The sequence below is a fragment of the Tursiops truncatus genome, chromosome 7 (assembly GCF_011762595.2).
Source record: "Tursiops truncatus isolate mTurTru1 chromosome 7, mTurTru1.mat.Y, whole genome shotgun sequence".
NCBI lineage: Eukaryota > Metazoa > Chordata > Mammalia > Artiodactyla > Delphinidae > Tursiops > Tursiops truncatus.
In genome coordinates, this window is record NC_047040.1 from 34,182,366 (window position 1) to 34,202,646 (window position 20,281).

Genomic DNA, 20,281 nt, shown 5'->3' on the forward strand with positions numbered 1-20,281 from the left:
CCCAAATCAAAATGCCCCCATTGGGAGCTAGTCAAGAGGGAGGACGACACAGCACAATTTCTCCCGCCTGGAGCTCTTAAATCATTCCCACCAAATGGCAGAAGTAACACTTTTACATTTTAGAAATAAAGTAATGGGGGGGGTACATTTCTGAAGTATCTACCAACCTAAGGACAACAAGGTAACATTGCTAACCATACCAGGGCAGGCCTTTCTTTATCTCACAGAAAGAAAAGTCCCAATCCCAGACCCCAGAAAGAGTGGTTTCAGACGACATTTGCTCAAATCAACGTAGGAACTGACAAATTACCGAAGTCAGTATTTCCACACTAAATGTATTTCCACACTAAATTTCATTCTAATCAGAGGAGCAATGAATCGATAATATTTTTTCAATGTAATTATTCATTCTTTAAGGACTTGAGGTATATATTCACTATGCAACACTGAGCTATTTAGAAACAAGAAACTACTTTCTAAGGGAAGGCGAACATACCAACAACAAAAAAATAACAAAGAGTGGTTATATATAAGTGGTATAATTACAGATACCATAAATTTTATTCTGGGCTCCTGTCTGAGTTTCTCAAATTTTATGCAATGAACGTATAGTACTTTTATAGTTAGAAAAAGAAGAAAAAGGTCATCTTTAATGTGAGTATCTATTGGGTCTTACCTTCTAGTAGCTCTGTGATACTAGAAACAGTATGACTGGATTCCTGGAGATATCTTATTCCAACATCGTACATTTGTCTTGCAGTTTCCTGAAAATTCTGATCTCTAGCTCTGGCAAGTCTGCCAGACTTTGTCTCTATTTATGGGCTAGCATATTTCTACCAGGAAAGGGCTGTGTGGGAGTTTTCCTTGGTCTAACCTTTCTTTTTCCATGTTAGACCTAGTAAATCCAGGCGAAACAGTGCCATTGCTGACAATGTGAGATTGTGCAAGTATCCAGGAAGTAAATAAAGCAAGGGGAAAAAAAGGCTGGTGCCTGAGTCCCCAGCAGAGAAAAGGTGTTAATTACATACCTTCAGATCAAATTCCACTGATCCTCTGGAGGTAAAAAGTTCTCAGAAAAATTTCCTGAAAACAGAGCTTTAAAGAAATTAGAATCCTCTTCGTGCTCCAAGTCCAAGTTCCAAGAAATCTCCCGTTTGCGCGGTAAGAGAACTCAAATTGCCTTGGCCTAGCAAATGAAAACTCGGTCAGCCGATTTGGGAAACTTATGCTAATTGATGATGTCATCATTGACTCACTCGCCTTGCCTCCTCCCCTTTCCTGGGGTTAGGACACTGCTGACAAACAGCGTCTGCTAAAGGCAGATGCCTAACCTTCCCACTGTAGAGCTCAGGACTCCCACGTAAAGCCGAGGGCTAACAGAGGAACTCCTGGAAGGCACTAAGTGCTCTAGTGTTTCCCTGGGGTCACTCCCCTCGTAAGTTAAAAAAGGAAGTGTCGATTTTTCCTAACCATCTCCTTCCCCAAACACACTAACCTTTAAAATAAAACTCAAAATGTTCCTGAAATATTAGTCGGCCATCTTAACTCTTTCTCAAGTAAGTACATGTGCAAATAAACAATTAAAAAATCTAAGGCAAAAAAAAAAAAAGGAGGGGGCTGGGCTCTAAGCCCATTTGGAAGTATTTGCAAGGAACTGAGTTAACAGTAGGCAAAACTGGTGAAGTCTCTGCCCTTCCAGCACATTCAGTCCAGCAGGAAAAAGACTTCAAAGACATTATTTCACATAATAAAAACAATACCTAACACTTGTATCCCAACTACCATGTGCCAGGTACTATTTACTCATTTAATCATCCCAACAACTCTCTAAAAAAATACTATTACTATGACCCCTCTTTTAAGACGTGAAAATTAAAACACAAAAGGTTAAGTAATTTGCCCAAGATCACACAGGGAGCTGGTGGGAGAGCCAAGATTTAAACCAATAAGTTTAGCTTTAAGCCACTACACTATAATTCAGCTAATTCAAATGCACAGAGCTGAAAGAAGTACAGAATCTTATAAAGATATTTTATCTCTGAAAAAAAAAGATTTATGGGGGACTTCACTGGTGACTCACGCTCCCAGTGCAGGGGGCCCAGGTTAGATCCCTGGTCAGGGAACTAGATCCCACATGCATGCTGCAACTAAGAGTTGCTAAGGAGCCTGCCTGCTGCAACTGAGACCTGGCACAGCCAAATACATACATACATATATAAATTTGGTCATGGAAAATGTTATTTCTAAAAAAAAGATTTATGATGCCTTATTAGCAAACGTATTACAGTGCCATTTCCATATCCTAGGCATGAAATTCTGTGTTTAAGAAAGACAAGCCCAGGGCTTCCCTGGTGGCGCAGTGGTTGAGAGTCCGCCTGCCGATGTAGGGGACACGGGTTCGTGCCCCGGTCCGGGAAGATCCCACATGCCGCGGAGCGGCTGGGCCCGTGAGCCATGGCCGCTGAGCCTGCGCGTCCGGAGCCTGTGCTCCGCAACGGGAGAGGCCACAAGAGTGAGAGGCCCGCGTACCGCAAAAAAAAAAAAAGACAAGCCTGAGTGGTGATGGTTGCACAACAATGTGACTATATTAATGCCACTGAATTGTACACCTGAAAATGGTTAAAATAGTAAATTTTATGTTATGTATATTTTACCACAAATTTTTTTAAAAAAAGATAACGATAAGACAGAGAAGCTCTAAGTGTTGGTCTTCTATTCATTTCTTCAATTATACATATTTCACTCCCTGGACCATCTGGGAAGCCAATTTGATGAAACTATCGCTTCTCACCTTGTTCATAAAATATATTAACTTTTTCAACTTTTGTTCAATAATATTAAATATTTAGCAAGCTCTTCCTATGTGTAAAGCATGAACTCTCTAAGGTCAGTGTTATTATCCATATCCAATAGATGAGGAAATCAAAGTTCAGAGAGGAAAAGTATTTTGCCATCATCCCAACCCTAGGAAGAGTTGGGAGTTCAGGACTGACACCTAGGTCTCTCTAATTCCAAATCCTATGCTCCTGATCTCAAGGCTACTACTGCCACTAACTCCATATGAGGTAATGTAATTTCTGTAACTATTGGGCAGGGTGAGGCTGCAGTGGGGCTCACCTAAGCGCCACAGGAGCCCCACAGAGCAAGGCAGGAATCCAGATGGTGATGCCTTGGAGGTATCTGAGCTAAGCCTGAAAGGCAGAAGTAGAATAGAGACACCTGAAGTCAAACTTGAACTTTTATCCTAGGACTCCCAGTACTCAAGGGAAACGCTTGAATCAAGTTAAAGGGGGGAGATCGTGTGCTATGTTATTTGCATTCGGCATTTCATACTTCCCATTCAGAACACAATTACTGAGGGCATGCTGATGGTGAGTTGATAGTAGTGGAAAGAATAAACATGTCTTACAGCCTCTTTCCTGATTGGTTGCAGTCAACTTGGTCCATATGAAGAGCCAATCAAAACCTACCACGGCCCTGGTGACAAAGGGGAAATACCAGATGATTCCTATTTAGTTCGGCCTTGGGAGGGGGCAGTGGTGTCAGTAATTGGCTTTCCTTTACATCCAGGGTCTGGTCCAAGTTCCCCCCCACCAAAGTAAAAACTCGTGAACTAAAGAATGGACACAGTGATGGGGAAGATAGATGTAGGAGCTGGAAAAAACCCTGGTGCCCTGAAACTTTCATTCCAATTCCTGTTCCTATGGTAGCAGGTTCTTTTGATTAGCTATCCCATCCCCAACTTCTAGGACTCCCTCCCTTCCTCACTCCATACTTTTATTCACACACTTCAGACCTTCTCAGAACTGGTCTTACTCTAGGTATATGGGAGCATGATGAAGCTAAGTTCTAAAGGAGAATGTTTTTTGTGGTAAGGATCCCAGCAGAGGTCTCCAAATGGTGCACTGGCAGGAGACTATAGCTAGATGAGTAAAATGTGACCCATTTTGTATTCGTTATACTACAGACTGATCTATTTTAAGACATTTTTTGGCCTTGCTGCACGGCATGTGGGATTTAGTTCCCCGACCAGGGATCAAACCCATGCCCCCTGAAGTGGAAGCGCAGAGTCTCAACCACTGGACCACCAGTCCCCAGACTGATCTATTTTAACGTGTCTCTTTCCTTAATAAAAAAGCAGTTTAAAAAAAAAAAAAGAGGTGAGAAACTTCCAATATTTAATGTAGAAAGGCTGGAAAATAGGGAAACACACAGAGTCATTTATAACCTATACTGTTAAATTTTTATCAAGTCAATATGTTGTACACCTTAAACTTATACAATGTTGTATATATGTCAATTATATCTCAATTTTTTTAATTTTAGTGTATATCCTTTCACTTTTCTCTGTGTAATTATTTTTCAAAAATTGGAATAAGCTGTACAGTTTGTTTTTTTCACTTAACAACACATATACCTTTTTTTTCATATCATTAAATAGTCTTTGACAACATGATGCTTAGTGGTTAGATGATATTCTCTTCCCTGGATATACCATATTTATTTAACTAATTTATAGTTATTGGACATTTAACTCATTTCCAATTTTTTACTATTGTGAACAGTGCTGCATTGAAGATTCTTACAAATAGATCTCTGAACGTATTTATAATGATTTCCTTAGGATGAAACCCAATGTAGAATTAGCAAGCTAATCTTTAAATTCACCCTTCCCCATTCTGTGAACCCCAAAGGCCTTGCATCCCACTTTCTTATCCGTTGGGTTTGAAGCAAGAAGCCAGGGAATTCGGGGGTGACAAAACCTCAAAGTTCCACAAGATGGTGATATTTCCTAAAAGAGTCCAACAGACTAGCACTAGATTGGTTAGGGAACTAGGCGGATGTGGCTAAAGGGGTAAAAGAGTTTTAATGCTGCAAAAAGAAAAAAGAAAGAATCAAAAGAGGCTGAAAGGTCTTCCATTTAGAGGAGAGTTTGTCGTTTAAAAGACGAAAAATAGAGAGAAAGCTGCTTTGACCTTTGATTCACTAATTTTTCGAAAAGGCAGCACAAGACAGCCATGTTTATAAAAATTTACAGGGCTTCCCTGGTGGCGCAGTGGTTGAGAGTCCGCCTGCCGACTCAGGGGACCCGGGTTCGTGCCCCGGTCCGCGAAGATCCCACCTGCCGCGGAGCGGCTGGGCCCGTGAGCCATGGCCGCTGAGCCTGCGCGTCCGGAGTCTGTGCTCCGCAACGGGAGAGGCTACAACAGTGAGAGGCCCGCGTACCGAAAAAAAAAAAAAAAAAAAAAAAAAATTTACAATGAGGCAAGTGACATAAAATGTCCCTGATATCAATGTGTGCAAAAAGAGTCCAGTTAGATGGCAGTATTCCCCAAATTGGTCTTCATATTCAGTGAAATCACTGTCAAAATCCTCACTGCCCTTTTTTTTTTAAAAAAATGTTATTTATTTATTTTTCTGGCTGTGCCCCACGGCATGTGGGATCTTAGTTCCCTGACCACCGATTGAACCTTCGCCCACTGCAGTGGAAGCACAGAGTCTTAATCACTGGACCACCAGGGAAGTCCCCTCACTGCCCTTTTTACAGAAATTGACAAGCTGATCCTAAAAGTCATGGACATGTAAGGGACTTGGGAGAGGCAAAATAATCTTGAGAAAGAAAACCAAAGTTGGAACACTCACACTCCCCAATTTTAAAACTTACTACAAAGTACAATAATCAAGACAATGTAGTACTGCCATAAGGATAGACAGTTCCGTGGAATAGAATTGAGAGTCCAGAAATAAACCCTCACATTCACGGTCAGTTGATTTTCAACAAGGATGACAAACAATTCAATGGGGGAAAAATAGTCTTTTCAACAAATGGTGCAGGATATCCATTAGCAAAAGAATGAGGTTGAACCCATAATTCATACCATATGCAAAAAATTACTCAAATTTGATCAAAGACTGAAATGTAAGAGTTAAAATCATAAAATCTTATAAGAAAATATAGGTGTAACTCTTCATAACCTTGGATTAGGCAATGGTTTCTTACATATGATGCCAAAAGCATAAGCAACAAAGAAGAAAACAGATCAATTGGACTTTATCAAAATATAAAGTTTTGTGCTGGAAAGGATACTATACAAAAAATGAAAAGACAACCCATAGAATAGGTGACAAATTTTGCAGATCTTTATCTGATAAGAGACTAGTATCCAGGATATATAAACATACTTACAATTCAACAACAGAAAGACAATTTTTAAAGATTTTTTTTTTGATGTGGACTGTCCTTAAAGTCTTTATTGAATTTGTTACAATATTGCTTCTGTTTTATGTTTTGGGGTTTTTTTTTTTTTTTTTTTTTTTTGGCTATGAGGCATGTGGGATCTTATCTCACCGACCAGGGATTAAACCCGCACCCGCTGCATTGGAAGGCGAAGTCTTAACCACTGAACTGCCAGGGAAGTCCCAAAAGACAATTTTTAAATGGGAAAGTACTGAATAGATGTTTCTTCAAAAACAATGTAAAAATGGCCAATACACACATGAAAAGATGCTCAGTATCATTAGTCAGTAGGAAAATACAAATCATAACCACAATGAGATACTAATTCATCCCCACTAGGATGTTTATAATAAAAAAGACAAAAAATAACAAGTGTTGGAGAGGGTGTAGAGAAATTGGAACCCTCATACCCTGCTGGTGGGAATGTAAAGTGGTATAGCCACTGTGAAAAACAGTTTGGCAGTCCTCAAAAAGGTAAACATAGAGTTACCAGCAATTCAATTCTGACTTTATGACCCAACAATTCCACTTTTACGTCTATACCCAAGAGAATTGAAAACATATATCCACACAGAAACTTATACATGAATACTCATAGCAGCTTCGTTCATAATAGACAAAAAGTAGAAGCCATCTAAATGTCCATCAAATGATGGATACACAAAATATGGTATAACCATACAATGAAATATTATTCAGGCATAAAACAAAATGAAGTACTTACATATTCTACAACATAGATGAACCTTGAAAACATTATGCTAAATGAAAGAAGTCAGAAGGCCGTGTATTGAATGATCTGTTTATATGAAATATCCAGAGTAGGAAAATGTGTAGAAACAGAAAGTGGTAATCCAGGGGCTAGGAGGCAGGGAGGAATATGGAATGATGGCTAATAGGTACGGGATTTCTTTTTTTATTATTATTTATTTATTTAGGCTGCACGGGGTCTTAGTTGCGGCACACGGGATCTTCGTTGTGGCACGCGGGATCTTTTAGTTGCGGCATGTGGGCTCATTGTTGCGGCATGCCGGCTTCTAAGTTGCGGCATGTGATCTCTTAGTCACGGCACGCATGCAGGATCTTGTTCCCCGACCAGGGTTCGAACCCGGGCTCTCTGCATTGGGAGCGTGGAATCTTACCCATGGACCACCAGGGAAGTCCTAGAATTTCTTTTGTACGTAGATGAAAATGTTCTGAAATTAGGTCATGGTGATGACTGCACAACTGTGAATACATTAAAAACCAAAGAATTGTACACTTTAAAAGGATGAAGTTTTATGAAATGTGAATTATAGTTCAATAAGAAAAAAAAAGGAAGATCTAGGATATGTCACAAACAACTTTCTGATGGTTAGTTTCACGTGTCAACTTGATTAAGCTAAAGGATGCCCAGAGATCAAGTGAACCTTATTTTGGGGTGCGTCTGTAAGGATGTTTTTTAGAAGAGATTAGCATTTGAATCAGTAGACTAAGTAAAGAAGATCTGTCCTCACCAAAGTGGGTGGGCATCACATCCAAGCCACTGAGGTCTGAATAGAACAAAAAAGGAGGAGAAAGGGTGAATTTTCTCTCTCTCTCTTCTTGAGCTGGGACATCCTCTTCTGCTCTCAGACTTTGGAGTTCCTGGTTCTCTGGGCCTTTGGACTCCAGGACTTCCACCAGCAACACCCCACTCCCCCATCCTGTCCCTCATCCCAACCTCCAGCCACAATCTTATTGTGTATGCATTGGAGAATCTTGAAGGCTTCTAAGGAGGAAAATGATAAAGATATGTTGAGAAAGATTCTTTGGGTTGCTGTGTATGACATGATCATAGGATCATAGGCTGGGGGCAATATCAGTGAGAAAGCTGTCGTCATAGTTCAGTGGAGGAGTAATGAGCGCGCAGAGGAAGTGTAATGATGGGGATAGATGGAAAAGACCTTGTAGTTGCAGAACTAACCTGATTTAGATTTAGCCAGATGTAGAAACACAGGAGAGGGGAGACCAGGATGAAACTGATGTTGGGGTGATGCTGTTACCTAAAACTGGAGACGCAGGTAAAAGAGCAGATTGGGAATGGAGGTTTTTTTTTATGTTTGCCATATACTGAGTTTGAGGTACCAGAGGGAAAATCAAGTGGAAAAGTCTACCAGGAGGTTGAGGGTGAGATTTGAACTTGAAGAGTCTGGGCTTGAACATCCCTCTTGTTATTGGCATAGAAGCAGTAATTGAAGCTACAAGGTTGTCAAAAGAAAAATATATAAAGAGAAAACAATAGAGTGATCCTTGGGGATATCCACATTTAAGGATGAGGAGGAGAAAGATACCAGGAAGACTTGGCCAGGAAGTCCTTGATAGAACTTCATAGTGGAACACCCTGGAGAAGTAAGAAAACTATGACGCCAGGGTCCAAGGACCACTGGTTTGGTAACTATGGTTCATGTGACCCATGGATCTTGTAGATTTGGTAAAATGATTAAGGTGAAATCCAGATGGCAGGGAAGTATGGAGTAAATGGGAAAGGTGAAATGGAGAGGGTGTAGACTAGCCTAAAATTCACATAAGACAGTGGCTTGAAAGAGAGGGACTTTATTTGAAGGGGGAAGCAGAGCTTGTTTTCAGACTGAAGGCTCAAAGAGAGAGGAAGAGATTAAAGATACAAGAGACTTGAAATAATGCTCAGTCTTGGAAGAGGACTGACCTATGCCAACAGAGGGACTAAGAATCCGATGTGAGGGACTAAGAATCAGACTTCTGGGGCAGGAAGTCCTTACCAAATAAAGAAGAAAAGATGTTTCTTATATCATCATTCAAACAGTGAAAACCTGGGAATGACTTATCATACAGAGACATATAGGTATAGGCATGACCACATAAATGAAAAGAGAGAAAACAGTGTTAAAATATTATGCCATTTATGTTTAAAATGAACATATTGTGTTTATATATATTAAAAGAGAATGAACATTTTTAACAATAAGTAATTTTTATTTTACATTTTAAAGTTACAATAATATGTGCTCTGTATAAAATGAAACGAAGAATACAGATGTGTTTATTCAAAATTACTGACTTTCCAGGCTTCCCTGGTGGCGCAGTGGTTGAGAGTCCGCCTGCCAATGCAGGGGACACGGGTTCGTGCCCCGGTCCGGGAAGATCCCACATGCCGCGGAGCGGCTGGGCCGGTGAGCCGTGGCCGCTGAGCCTGTGCGTCCGGAGCCTGTGCTCCGCAACGGGAGAGGCCACAACGGTGAGAGGCCCGCGTACCAAAAAAAAAAAAAAAAAAAAAAAAAGAATAAAAAATATATGATATCGCTACATAGCTACTAAAATAGCTGAAATACAAACCACTAACACCACCAAATGTTGGCAAGGATGTGGAGCAAAGGAACTCTACAAAATGGTGCAGCCGCTCAGGAATACACGCTTTCAGTTTTTTCCAAAGTTACACACACATAGGCTTACCATACAATATAGAAATTGCTCTCCTAGGTATTCACTCAAATGAGTTTAACACTTACATCTACACAAAAATCAGCACACAGGGCTTCCCTGGTGGCGCAGTGGTTGAGAGTCCGCCTGCCGATGCAGGGGACGCGGGTTCGCGCCCCGGTCTGGGAAGATCCCACATGCTGCGGAGCGGCTGGGCCCGTGAGCCATGGCCACTGAGTCTGTGCGTCCGGAGCCTGTGCTCCACAACGGGAGAGGCCACAACAGTGAGAGGCCCACGTACAGCGCAAAAAAAAAAAAAAAAAAAAAAAAAAAAAAAAAATCAGCACACAAATGTGTTTATAACTGCTTTATTCAAAATGCCAAAACTTGGAAACCACCAAGATGGCCTTCAGTAGGTGAATGAACAATCTCTGGTATATCTATGTAATGAAGTATTATTCAGCAATAAAAAGGAATGAGTTATCAAGATATGAAAAGACATGGAGGAATTTTTTAAAATTAACTTATTTTATTTATTTATTTTTGGCTGTATTGGGTCTTCATTGCTGCGCACAGACCTCCTCTAGTTGCAGTGAGCGGGGGCTACTCTTCGTTGCGGTGGCTTCTCTTGCTGCAGAGCACGGGCTCTAGGCACGTGAGCTTCAGTAGTTGTGGCTCACGGGCTTAGTTGCTCCACGGCATGTGAGATCTTCCTGGACCAGGGCTCGAACCCGTGTCCCCTGCATTGGCAGGTGGATTCTTAACCACTGTGCCACCAGGGAAACCCGACATGGAGGAATTTTAAACACATATCACTAAGTGAAAGAAGTCAGTCTGAAAAGGCTATAGAATGTATGGCATTCCGGAAAAGGCAAAACTATAGAGAAAATAAAAAGATCTGCAGTTGCCAGCGGCTTAGGGAGAGAGAAGGATGAATATGAGGAGCACAAAGGATTTTTAGGGCAGTGAAACTATTCTGTATGATACAGTAATGGTGCATACATGACATTATGCAGTTGTCAAAACCAGGAACTATACAACATGGAATGAGCCCTAATGTAAACCCTAGTAGACTTTCATTTAATACTAATGTATCAATATTGTTCATCAACTGTAAAAATGTACTGCAATAATGCAAGGTGTTAATAGGAGGAGAATTGTGGGGCATGGGGGACTATATGGAAACTCTGTACTTTCTGCACAAATTTTCTGCAAACCTAGTTACTCTTAAACATAATGTTTATTAAAAAGAAAAAAGGTTGGGGAGAAATGTTTGTGGAGCAATTAATAAATTATCTTAATCTCTTTTTTTCCCTTTTTTTAAAAACTGAGGTGAAATCCACATAAAATGTACTATTTTAAAGTGTACAATTCAGTGGCTTTTAGTACATTTACAATGTTGTGCAACCATTACGTCTATCTAGTTCCAAAACATTTCAGGAACCTCAAAGGAGACCTTGTCCCCCTTAAGCAGTCTCTCCCCAATCCCCTCTCACCCCAGTCCCTGGCGACCACCAATCTGCTATTTGTCTCTATAGATTTACCTATTCTGGACATTTCATATAAATACTGTCATACAATATGTGACCTTTTGTGTCTGACTTCTTTCACTTAGCATAGCGTTTTTGAGGTTCATCTGCATTGTAGCCTATATCAGTACTTAATTCCTTCTTATAGATAAATAACTTTCCATTGTACGGATATACCATATTTGGTTTATCCATTCATCTGATGGACATTTGAGTTGTTTCCACTTTTTGTCTGCTGTGCCTACGGCTATGAGCATGTATATAGGACTACTTGTTCACCTGTAATCTACCTTTTAGGTGACCCTTGTGGGGAGTTGGATTAATCTGTGATACTCAGTGTATACCAGCCGATATTGCAGAGGCATTTATTGAAAAGAATTTGTATTTCTTGAATGTTTGCTTATTAAGTGTGTGATAGAGCCTAAGTGGAAAAGCCTGGACCCATGGGTCTTGCAGCTTTGGTATGGCACAAGAAGGAGAAGCAGAGGAAGTGTTGCTTGGAATAGAGAGGGCAGGTTCTTGAAAAATCAGTCATTACGTTTAATGACCTTGACTGAATCCTACATTTCCATCTCTGGGGCTACTGTAGGCAAGGAAGGGTCTGGCTGGGAAACAAGAAATTGTGGATTTACAAGCAGTGAGTCCTTTGGAGTCATTATCTGTGGCGATCCTAAACATATGTGCAGAGTTACTGTTTCTTCTTTTTTTGTTGTTGTTGGTTTTTTTTAAATATTTATTTATTTTTGGCTGTGTTGGGTCTTCATTGCTGTGCGTGGGCTTTCTCTAGTTGCAGTGCATGGGCTGCTCATTGCGGTGGCTTCTCCTGTGTGAAGCACGGGCTCTAGGTGCCCGGGCTTCAGTAGTTGTGGCTCGCAAGCTGTAGAGCGCAGGCTCAGTAGTTGTGGTGCACAGGCTCAGTTGCTCTGCGGTATGTGGGATCTTCCCAGACTGGGGCTCGAACCTGTGTCCCCTGCCTTGGCAGGTGGATTCTTAACCACTGCACCACCAGGGAAGTGCTACTGTTTTTTCTTTATATTCAGTTTTGTGTATGTATCTTTCAAACTCTTATTCACTGTAAACCAGGTCCAAAAGCTGGTCTACACTGATGATTCAGTCAGAACTTTTCCTTGTGGATTACATCTCTTATGAGGACAGTGTCCAAATCCTACTATGTCTTAATAAAGCGTCTCCATCTCTCCAACAGAAACCACAAAACTATAAAAGGAAATAAATGACAGCATCATACATACTAAAAACTTAGGTCAGCTCAGGTGTTAACATTACATTTTTTAACAATACATACATACATTTTTAAACAATAATTAAAAAATTAAAATGATCGCCTAGGCAAATATTTATTTTAAACTTACAACATGCATAAACATAAAAAAACACTTTAATCAAATAACAATGTACCAGTCAGACTAGGTTAGGTCAAAAGAAATATAAACCCCACATTTTTTTCTCTCATATAAATGTCCAGATGTAGGTAATCTAGGGTTGGTATGGTGACTCTGCTTCTTAATGTCTTCACCCAACAAGGCTCCTTCCTGTTCACCACTTGGTCATCCCTACAGTGTGGCTCTTATCCTCACAATTCAAGATGGCAGCTAGAGCTCCAGCCATCACATATGCAGTCTAGTCACTAAGACAGAAAAAGGGACAAAGGGGTGAAGGGCAAAAAACAGTTGCCTTTTAAGAAAAATTCTCAGCAATTGCCAAACAATACCACTGCTTACATATTATTTTCCAGGACTAGACACATGACCACATCTTGCTACAAGTTAAGGCTTGGACAGCTAGACTGTATTCTGTGAGGCTGTGTGCCCAGTTTCAAATTAAGACTTCTATTACTAGAGAAAAAGAGAATGGATATTTGGGACAGTGAGCAGGGTCTGCCACACAGACAAATTGACAAGGCTGACCTCAAATTGTGACCTCTTGGTGGCATAAGTAACATGCTTAATCCTGAAAACTTGCTCCTAGAATATGGGAGAAGAGATTCCCATTTCAAACACTGCAGACAGAAAAAGCTGTCAAGTGACCCCTACCATGGCCTATTCATGGAAGAGGATGGAAGGCGTTGGGGACTGGAATGGAACTGGGGTTGACGAGACAGTCCTCCTAACCAGTGGCCCAGAAAAGCAGCCCTGAGACCATGGGTCCTGCTACTGAAAAGAAGGGCTAGAGATGAGACAGAGAAGTGAAGGCAGAACTATAGGAAAGAGTAATCTCTTCAGCACCAAAGAAACAGCTAGTCAAAAGCTGATAGAGGGACTTCCCTGGTGGTCCCGTGGTTAAGATTCCACGCTCCCAATGCAGGGGACCTGGATTTGATCCCTGGTCAGGGAACTAGATCCTGCATGCATGCCACAGCTAAAAATCCCTCATGCCGCAACTAAGACCTGGCACAGCCAAATAAATAAATAGATGTTTTTTAAAAAAGGTTGGAGGAATTACCTAGACGTTACTTTAGAAACCAGTATGCTTAAATATACAGAGATAGAAAAGAGGATTTGGAACACAGAAAGAAAAGATACCAGCCATAGTTCTGTCATCCATATTTTGGAATATTTCTTTCCGGCCTTTTGTTTTCCTGTGAGACATATTTTTTGGGTCTTTTTGTTTGTTTTTGGCCACACCACACGGCATGTGGGATCTTCCCCAACCAGGGATCGAACCCATGTCCCCTTCATGTCCCCAATGGACCTCCGGGGAAGTCCTGTTTTGCTTTAAACGTACTTAGCTATAAAAATAAAGGCTCTGTTTATGGCTTGAGTTTCTATCCTAGGCTGGGGTGACCAAGGACAAGCTACTTAGCATCCCTTTGCTCACTTTCCTCATCTATAAAATGGGAAGAAATAATAATGAGGACAATAATACCTACCGCAAAGAGCTGTTTTGAGGATTAAATGAGATAATTCATGTAATGAGCTAAGAACAGCTTATGTAAGCCTTTATTATTTGTATATATAAGTTTAGCGGTTACATAAAATTCCCACCAGTGGACGTTTTATCATAACCATGCTCCTGTTACTAAACACTTGACGAATTTTCAGTTGGGGGCTATTATAAAGTTTTAAATATTTTAATACATTTATCTCTTTTATATTTAGGGCTATTACTTAAAGCAGTATCTTCAGAGTCTTCATATAGATTTTAGAACATTTCATTTAAGCTGGGTTGTGGGTATGTATTCATTATATTGTTGCCTAATATAATTCTCCTTTAGCATGCCTTAAATATTTCACTTAAAAACTATACTCAGGGGGCTTCCCTGGTGGCGCAGTGGTTGAGAGTCCGCCTGCCGATGCAGGGGGCACGGGTTCGTGCCCCGGTCCGGGAGGGTCCCACATGCCGCGGAGTGGCTGGGCCCGTGAGCCATGGCCGCTGGGCCTGTGCGTCCGGAGCCTGCGCTCCACAGCGGGAGAGGCCACAACAGTGAGAGGCCCGCATACCGGAAAAAAAAAAAAAAAAAAAAAAAAAAAAAACTATACTCAGTGAAAAAGAATAAGGCATTTAGTAATCAAATTGCTCATATACACAAAAATATCAAAGAAGTAGTTGTAGACTCCACTATGAAAGTGAGAAAAATAACTCACAAAATAACTTACATGAGAGCTGATTAAAAGACAGAGATGGGGGTCTTTACAGCTCTTCACATGCCAAACCACAGGCACCTCCCGGCTTATCACTCACCATTGCTCACATTCTCTCTGCTCCAGATAAAAGTTACACTCATGGTTTTTAAAACATGCCTTACATTTCCCTTATCTGACCCTTCGTTTGCTTTGTTTCTTCTCCTGCAATGCATTCTCTTCTCCACCTCAACCTGCCAAAATCCTACCAATTTTCAAGGTTTGATTCAACCTTTTCAAAATAACTCCTCCACAGTGTGCTATAATAATAACAGCTATGTTCACATGGCATCACCAATGCAGTCATAAAAACTCTCATTGGGTATGACCATAAAGCCTCTCTCATTTCATCCTCAGAACAATTCTGCGAAGTAGGCAAGGGAAGGCAAGGCTTTATTCCTCCCATCTTGTTGGCCTGCTCCTGGAATCAAAGTCCCTTTTTACTCCACCCCATACCCCTTGCCAGTGAGCAAAACACACAAGCAAACCCTTAGCACTCTTTTTCCTTGGCACCTGCGGGTTGACTGATGAATGGTATTAATAAAAATAATGTAATCTAAAGACAGAAAAGTGACAAAAGTAAACAGCACAATATAATTTAATAAATATATATTTTTTGTTTTTGTGTGTTTGTTTTGTTTTGGGTTTTTTTTGGGGGGGTGCATGTGGGATCTTAGTTCTCTGACCAGGGACCAGAGATTGAACCTGAACCCCCTGTGGTGGAAGCGCGGAGTCTTAACTACTGGACCGCCAGGGAAGTCCCAATAAATAATCGCTTTTTAAAAGAAGAGGAAAGAAAAGATGGTGATTTAACAGGCTCTGTATTTTCACCGTATCCATCAGATGGGATACGGAAAGCTATGTCGCCATGCTGCCTTTCTGCGGGGGGGGAAAGGGTGGGGCTGGAAAGGTAGGGTAATGACTCTCACAAACAGCTGAGAGAGGAGTATGATGCCTTCCCTGGAATGCATGCTACACATCTTCCAAAGTTTGTTCTAATTTCTGGAGGACACCAGATCGTAAGGCTGGTTGTTAACATTCTAGACCTGGCACTACCAATGATTTTCTCTGAGATTTGGGAACAGCTCACTTAAAAGCTGGGTGCCTCAGTTTCTTCAATCATAAAATGGAGGTTCTCATTCTTTTTGGCATACGTTATGGTTAACTACTCCCCAGGGAAGCTCCATGCCCCATTTTTCCCTAAGAGAACCCCAGCTTTTGGAGACCATGTGCCCAAAGGAGCCGAAGCCACTGAACCCCAGTCCCAGGGGACTGAGTCTGGGCTGGTATAAACCAACCATGGTAATCCCATTCCCTCTGCCAATGGTTGGTTTAAGGAAGAACATATCATGTGATTCTAGCCAATGAGAAGCGAGGGAAGGGAACTCTTGGGGAGGAGAGCTTCTGGGAGATTTTTCCTTTGATCTTAAGAAGCCACACAGGAAGAGATGTTTTCTCTTGTGTGTTTGGGTATGATACTTGGACCTGTGGCCCTCTTGTGACCTTTAGATGACAAATTTGAAAATAAAAGCCCAAACCCTGAGACTACTGAGAAGAAAGGTGGAAAGCATCAAACCCTTGAGGACATTGTTGAGCCAATGAATTAACCAAGCCAGCAACTACCCCCCTACCTCTGAACCTGTTGCTTAATAAGAGTAAACAAATTTTTTAAAAACTTTTTGTTTTAAGTTAGGTCTTCTGTTACTTGCGTCTAAAACATTTTGATATGATTGCGTTTTTCAAATCCTTTTTTTCCCCATTTTACTGAGAAATAATTGATATACATCACTGTATGAGTTTAAGGTATACAAGGCGATGATTACATATATTGTGAAATGATTACCACAATAGGGTCAGCTAACATTCACTGTCTCATATGTATACACTAAAAAGAAAAGAAAAAAGGAAAAAAATGTTTTCTCCTTGTAATGAGAACCCTTAGGACTTACTCTCTTAACAAATTCCCTATGTGTCACAAGGCAGTGTTACCTCTAGTCATCATGTTGTACATTATACCCCTAGTACTTATTTATCTTACAACTGGAAGTTTGTCCCCTTTTCTTTTTGTAAATTTTTAATTTATTTTTAATTATTGGAATGAACATCATTTGATGTGAATTTTCGAGAGATTATAGCTGTCAGGTGTCATTATATTACTTATTGAAAACCTAATGTCACAATATGCCATATCCTAAACTTTAATTCTTCACCGTCAATCACACTTACACACTAAACCTGCTTGCATTCCATCCATCACACCCGTCTTGTAGGTCTTATTATTGTATATCACATAGCTGACTGTCTTTTGTTCTCTCTCATTCCATTTCTAAAGCCTTTCTTCCATCTCTGGTTTACCTCTACCATATTCTCTATCAATTTCACAGGTTATAGCTCATGGGATTACAGACTGTAGCTGCTCCTAAACCCTCTCTAACTAAAACTCTCATATTCATCATGTTCAGTTTTTGTAAAACATAGCTTAGGTGTGGGAGAAATCAGGGCCTACATCAAGAATCTGGTATTTCAGCCTCACATTGGACAATGCACTGCAGGTGCTTACCCGTGCTTAGAGAGTCTTTTTTTTTTCTTTTTTTTGGAAGTTTGTGCCTTTTGACCACCTTCCTCCAATTACTCCCTTCCCCCACCTCGGGCAACCACTGCCTGATCTCTTTTTCTATGAGTTTGGCTTGTTTTGTTTATGTTTTTGTTTTGTAGATTCCACATATAAATGAGAGCATATAATGCTTGGTATTTGCCTTTTATTTCACTTAGCATAATGACTTCAAGGTCCCTCTTATTTTTATATTTAATGCAAATATAAGTTATCTTAATAATATATAAAAATATATAAAACTAAAAAGTAATATAAATAAATACTATGCTTCTGTTTTATGTTTTCAGTTTTTTGTGAGTCAAAGAAGATAAATGACATTTTTCAAGAGGGGTGGTGATTCCATTCCCAAGGTAAAAGAACAGGTGCAATTCCCATCCATGATAGGAAACAGAATATGGAAAATGCCTGTCACCCGGTCAGGATGGGACAGAGAAGGATGCAAAAGCTGCCAGGTCATTAAGATCCCTCACAAACAGTTTCCCTCTCTAATACTTAACACAGGGTTCTGGTTCACGAGTCCAGGCATATACATTGTTCCTGCTGGTGACCCCAGCAATGTGAAATTCAAAGACACCCTCAGGAGTCCCACATTCATTAATACAAGGATAGAAAATTACCTTTAAAGTAGAAATAAGTGTATGAAGTGTCTGAAAACTGTTCCTTTCATACTTTTCAGCCTTTGTTGAGTGATCATGTGAAAACACATATAAACATACCCACACAGATACATACCACTTAAAACCAACTTAAAAATATATAAATAAGTTTTCTTTTAACATCAAGTGATTTTTTTTGGTCGCGCCTCAGCATGTGGGATCTTAGTTCCCCAATCAGGGATTGAACTCATTCCCCCTGCAGTGGAAGCACAGAGTCTTAACCACTGGCCCACCCGGTAAGTCCCTTTAAATAATATTTTAAACAATAGTATTCTTTTAGGTCATGCTTTCAAATCCAAGGAGGAAAGGTATACTGATTACTGTAGAATGCCATGTGAGTCCTAGACAGAGAAGCAACCTCAGATCAGAAAGCCACTGTTTTAAATTGAATGTTTGTGTCCACCCCCAGATTTATAGGTTGAAATCCTGTCCCCCAATATGATAGTATTAGATGGTGGGCCTTTGGGAGGTGATTAGTTCATGACAGGGCAGCCCCTATGAATAAGATCAGTGCCCTTATAAGAAGAGACACAAGACAGCCTGCTTTCTCTCTGTTCTCTTTGCCATGTGAAGATACAACAAGAGGGTCATCTGCCAACCTGGAGGCGGGTTCTCACCAGACACCTGATCTATAAGCACCCTGATCTTGGACTTCCCAGTCTCTAGAACTGTGAGAAATAAATGTTTGTCTTTCTGGCTAGCGATGGAGACTGCAAAGCTAAGAAGGGTCTTTGGCTTTTCATTTGCAAGAGAGGATGAGTTTCTTTCTCAGAGTGTGCTGCAGCCAGACACAATACCTCTCCTTAGCAGACACTCTGCTGTTCCAATCATACACCTTGCTGTTGAGTTCAATGTGGAGTTCCAGGAGTGAGTGTTTTCTGGAGGGAATGAGAAAGGCAAAAATTAATTCCACGCAAATATCAATGAGGAGACAGATTAGCATTAGGTTGAAAGCAGCTAACAGATATGAAAGTGCTTTAAAGTTGTTCCTTTCTAAATATTCTACAAGCTGCTTAGCAAGTGATCCAAACAGGTTTGCAGCACTCTGACCCAATGACCACAGTCCCCACCCACAGGGGCAACTGAGTTTTAGTCTGGGTACACACCAGCCAGATGATAACCCATCTGGATCATCCATGCAAATGCAGGATGGATGTAAAAGGCCAATAATACCGTTGGCCCGTGGCGTATGTACCTTGGAAGGCTGAGTTGCCCCTGCTCTAGCCCTCCCTTTTTGCTCTGCCATCCCTGAGGAGGCTAGGGGTCCCAGGCCCTGAGATTTATTCCTGGGGTCCCCCAAGCTACAACAGATGCCTTTCACAGGTGACTCAGAGAAATTCTAAATTGTGATTAGGGGGCAACAGAAAAGGGACTGCTAATCTTACATTTGAGGTACAGTAAGGCTTCCCTCATCCCAGAAGGACACCAGGTCACCAACGTTTCCCTTAGAAAAGTATCCTTGCCAATAAACATCAAAAATGTCTAAGTTACAAAGACTTGCAGACCTGTATAGCTAGGTACCATTTTTCACCTATCAACCTCAAGACTTGGGGAAATAAACGAGCACACGGTATCAGTGAGAATTCAGGGATGCAGACTCTCTCATAAAAGCTGATCTATGGGAATTCCCTGGGGTCCAGTGGTTAGGACTCGGCGCTCTCACTCCCAGGGGCCCGGGCTCAATCCTTGGTCTGGGAACTGAAGTCCTGCAAGCTGCGTGGCGTGGTCAAAAAACAAAAAGCTGGTCTAACTGTCCTAGAGGACAACCTGACAAGATGCATCAGAGGCTTTAAAAATGCTTGTCGGGCTTCCCCGGTGGCGCAACGGTTGAGAGTCCGCCTGCCGATGCAGGGGACATGGGTTCGTGCCCTGGTCCGGGAAGATCCCACGTGCCGCAGAGCGGCTAGGCCCGTGAGCCATGGCCGCTGGGCCTGTGCATCCAGAGCCTGTGCTCCGCAAAGGGAGAGGCCACAACAGTGAGAGGCCCGTGTACCGCAAAAAAAAAAAAAAAAAAATGCTTGTCATTCAACACAGTAATTCCACTTCTGGGAATTTTCCCTTCAAGAAAACAATTAAGAATAAGCACAAATACTGAGCTACAAAGACGTTGAACCCTTTCTTTTTTGTGAAAGTAAAACATTGCCCAACAACTAAAGACTGGCCAAGTAAATTATGCTATAGCCATATTA

The 20,281-nt window shown here is 41.1% G+C and overlaps 1 protein-coding gene across 17 annotated transcripts in view; it reads right to left on the minus strand.

The window, feature by feature from the left end:
• Positions 1-1,035: 1,035 nt before the first annotated feature.
• Positions 1,036-20,281, minus strand: part of CFLAR (CASP8 and FADD like apoptosis regulator) — a 64,242-nt gene continuing 44,996 nt past the window's right edge. For 8 of the 17 annotated variants that reach the window (XM_019939146.3, XM_019939142.3, XM_019939145.3 and 5 more), the window contains 2 exons: positions 18,890-18,970; positions 1,036-1,186 (listed from right to left, as the gene is read on the minus strand). In XM_019939146.3, coding sequence (XP_019794705.1) covers positions 1,036-1,186; positions 18,890-18,970 — 232 coding nt within the window. Of the gene's footprint in view, positions 1,187-10,007; positions 12,400-12,523; positions 18,971-20,281 lie in introns of those variants that run through there. The other 9 variants (XM_019939152.3, XM_019939148.3, XM_019939154.3 and 6 more) reach the window with 6 other exon arrangements.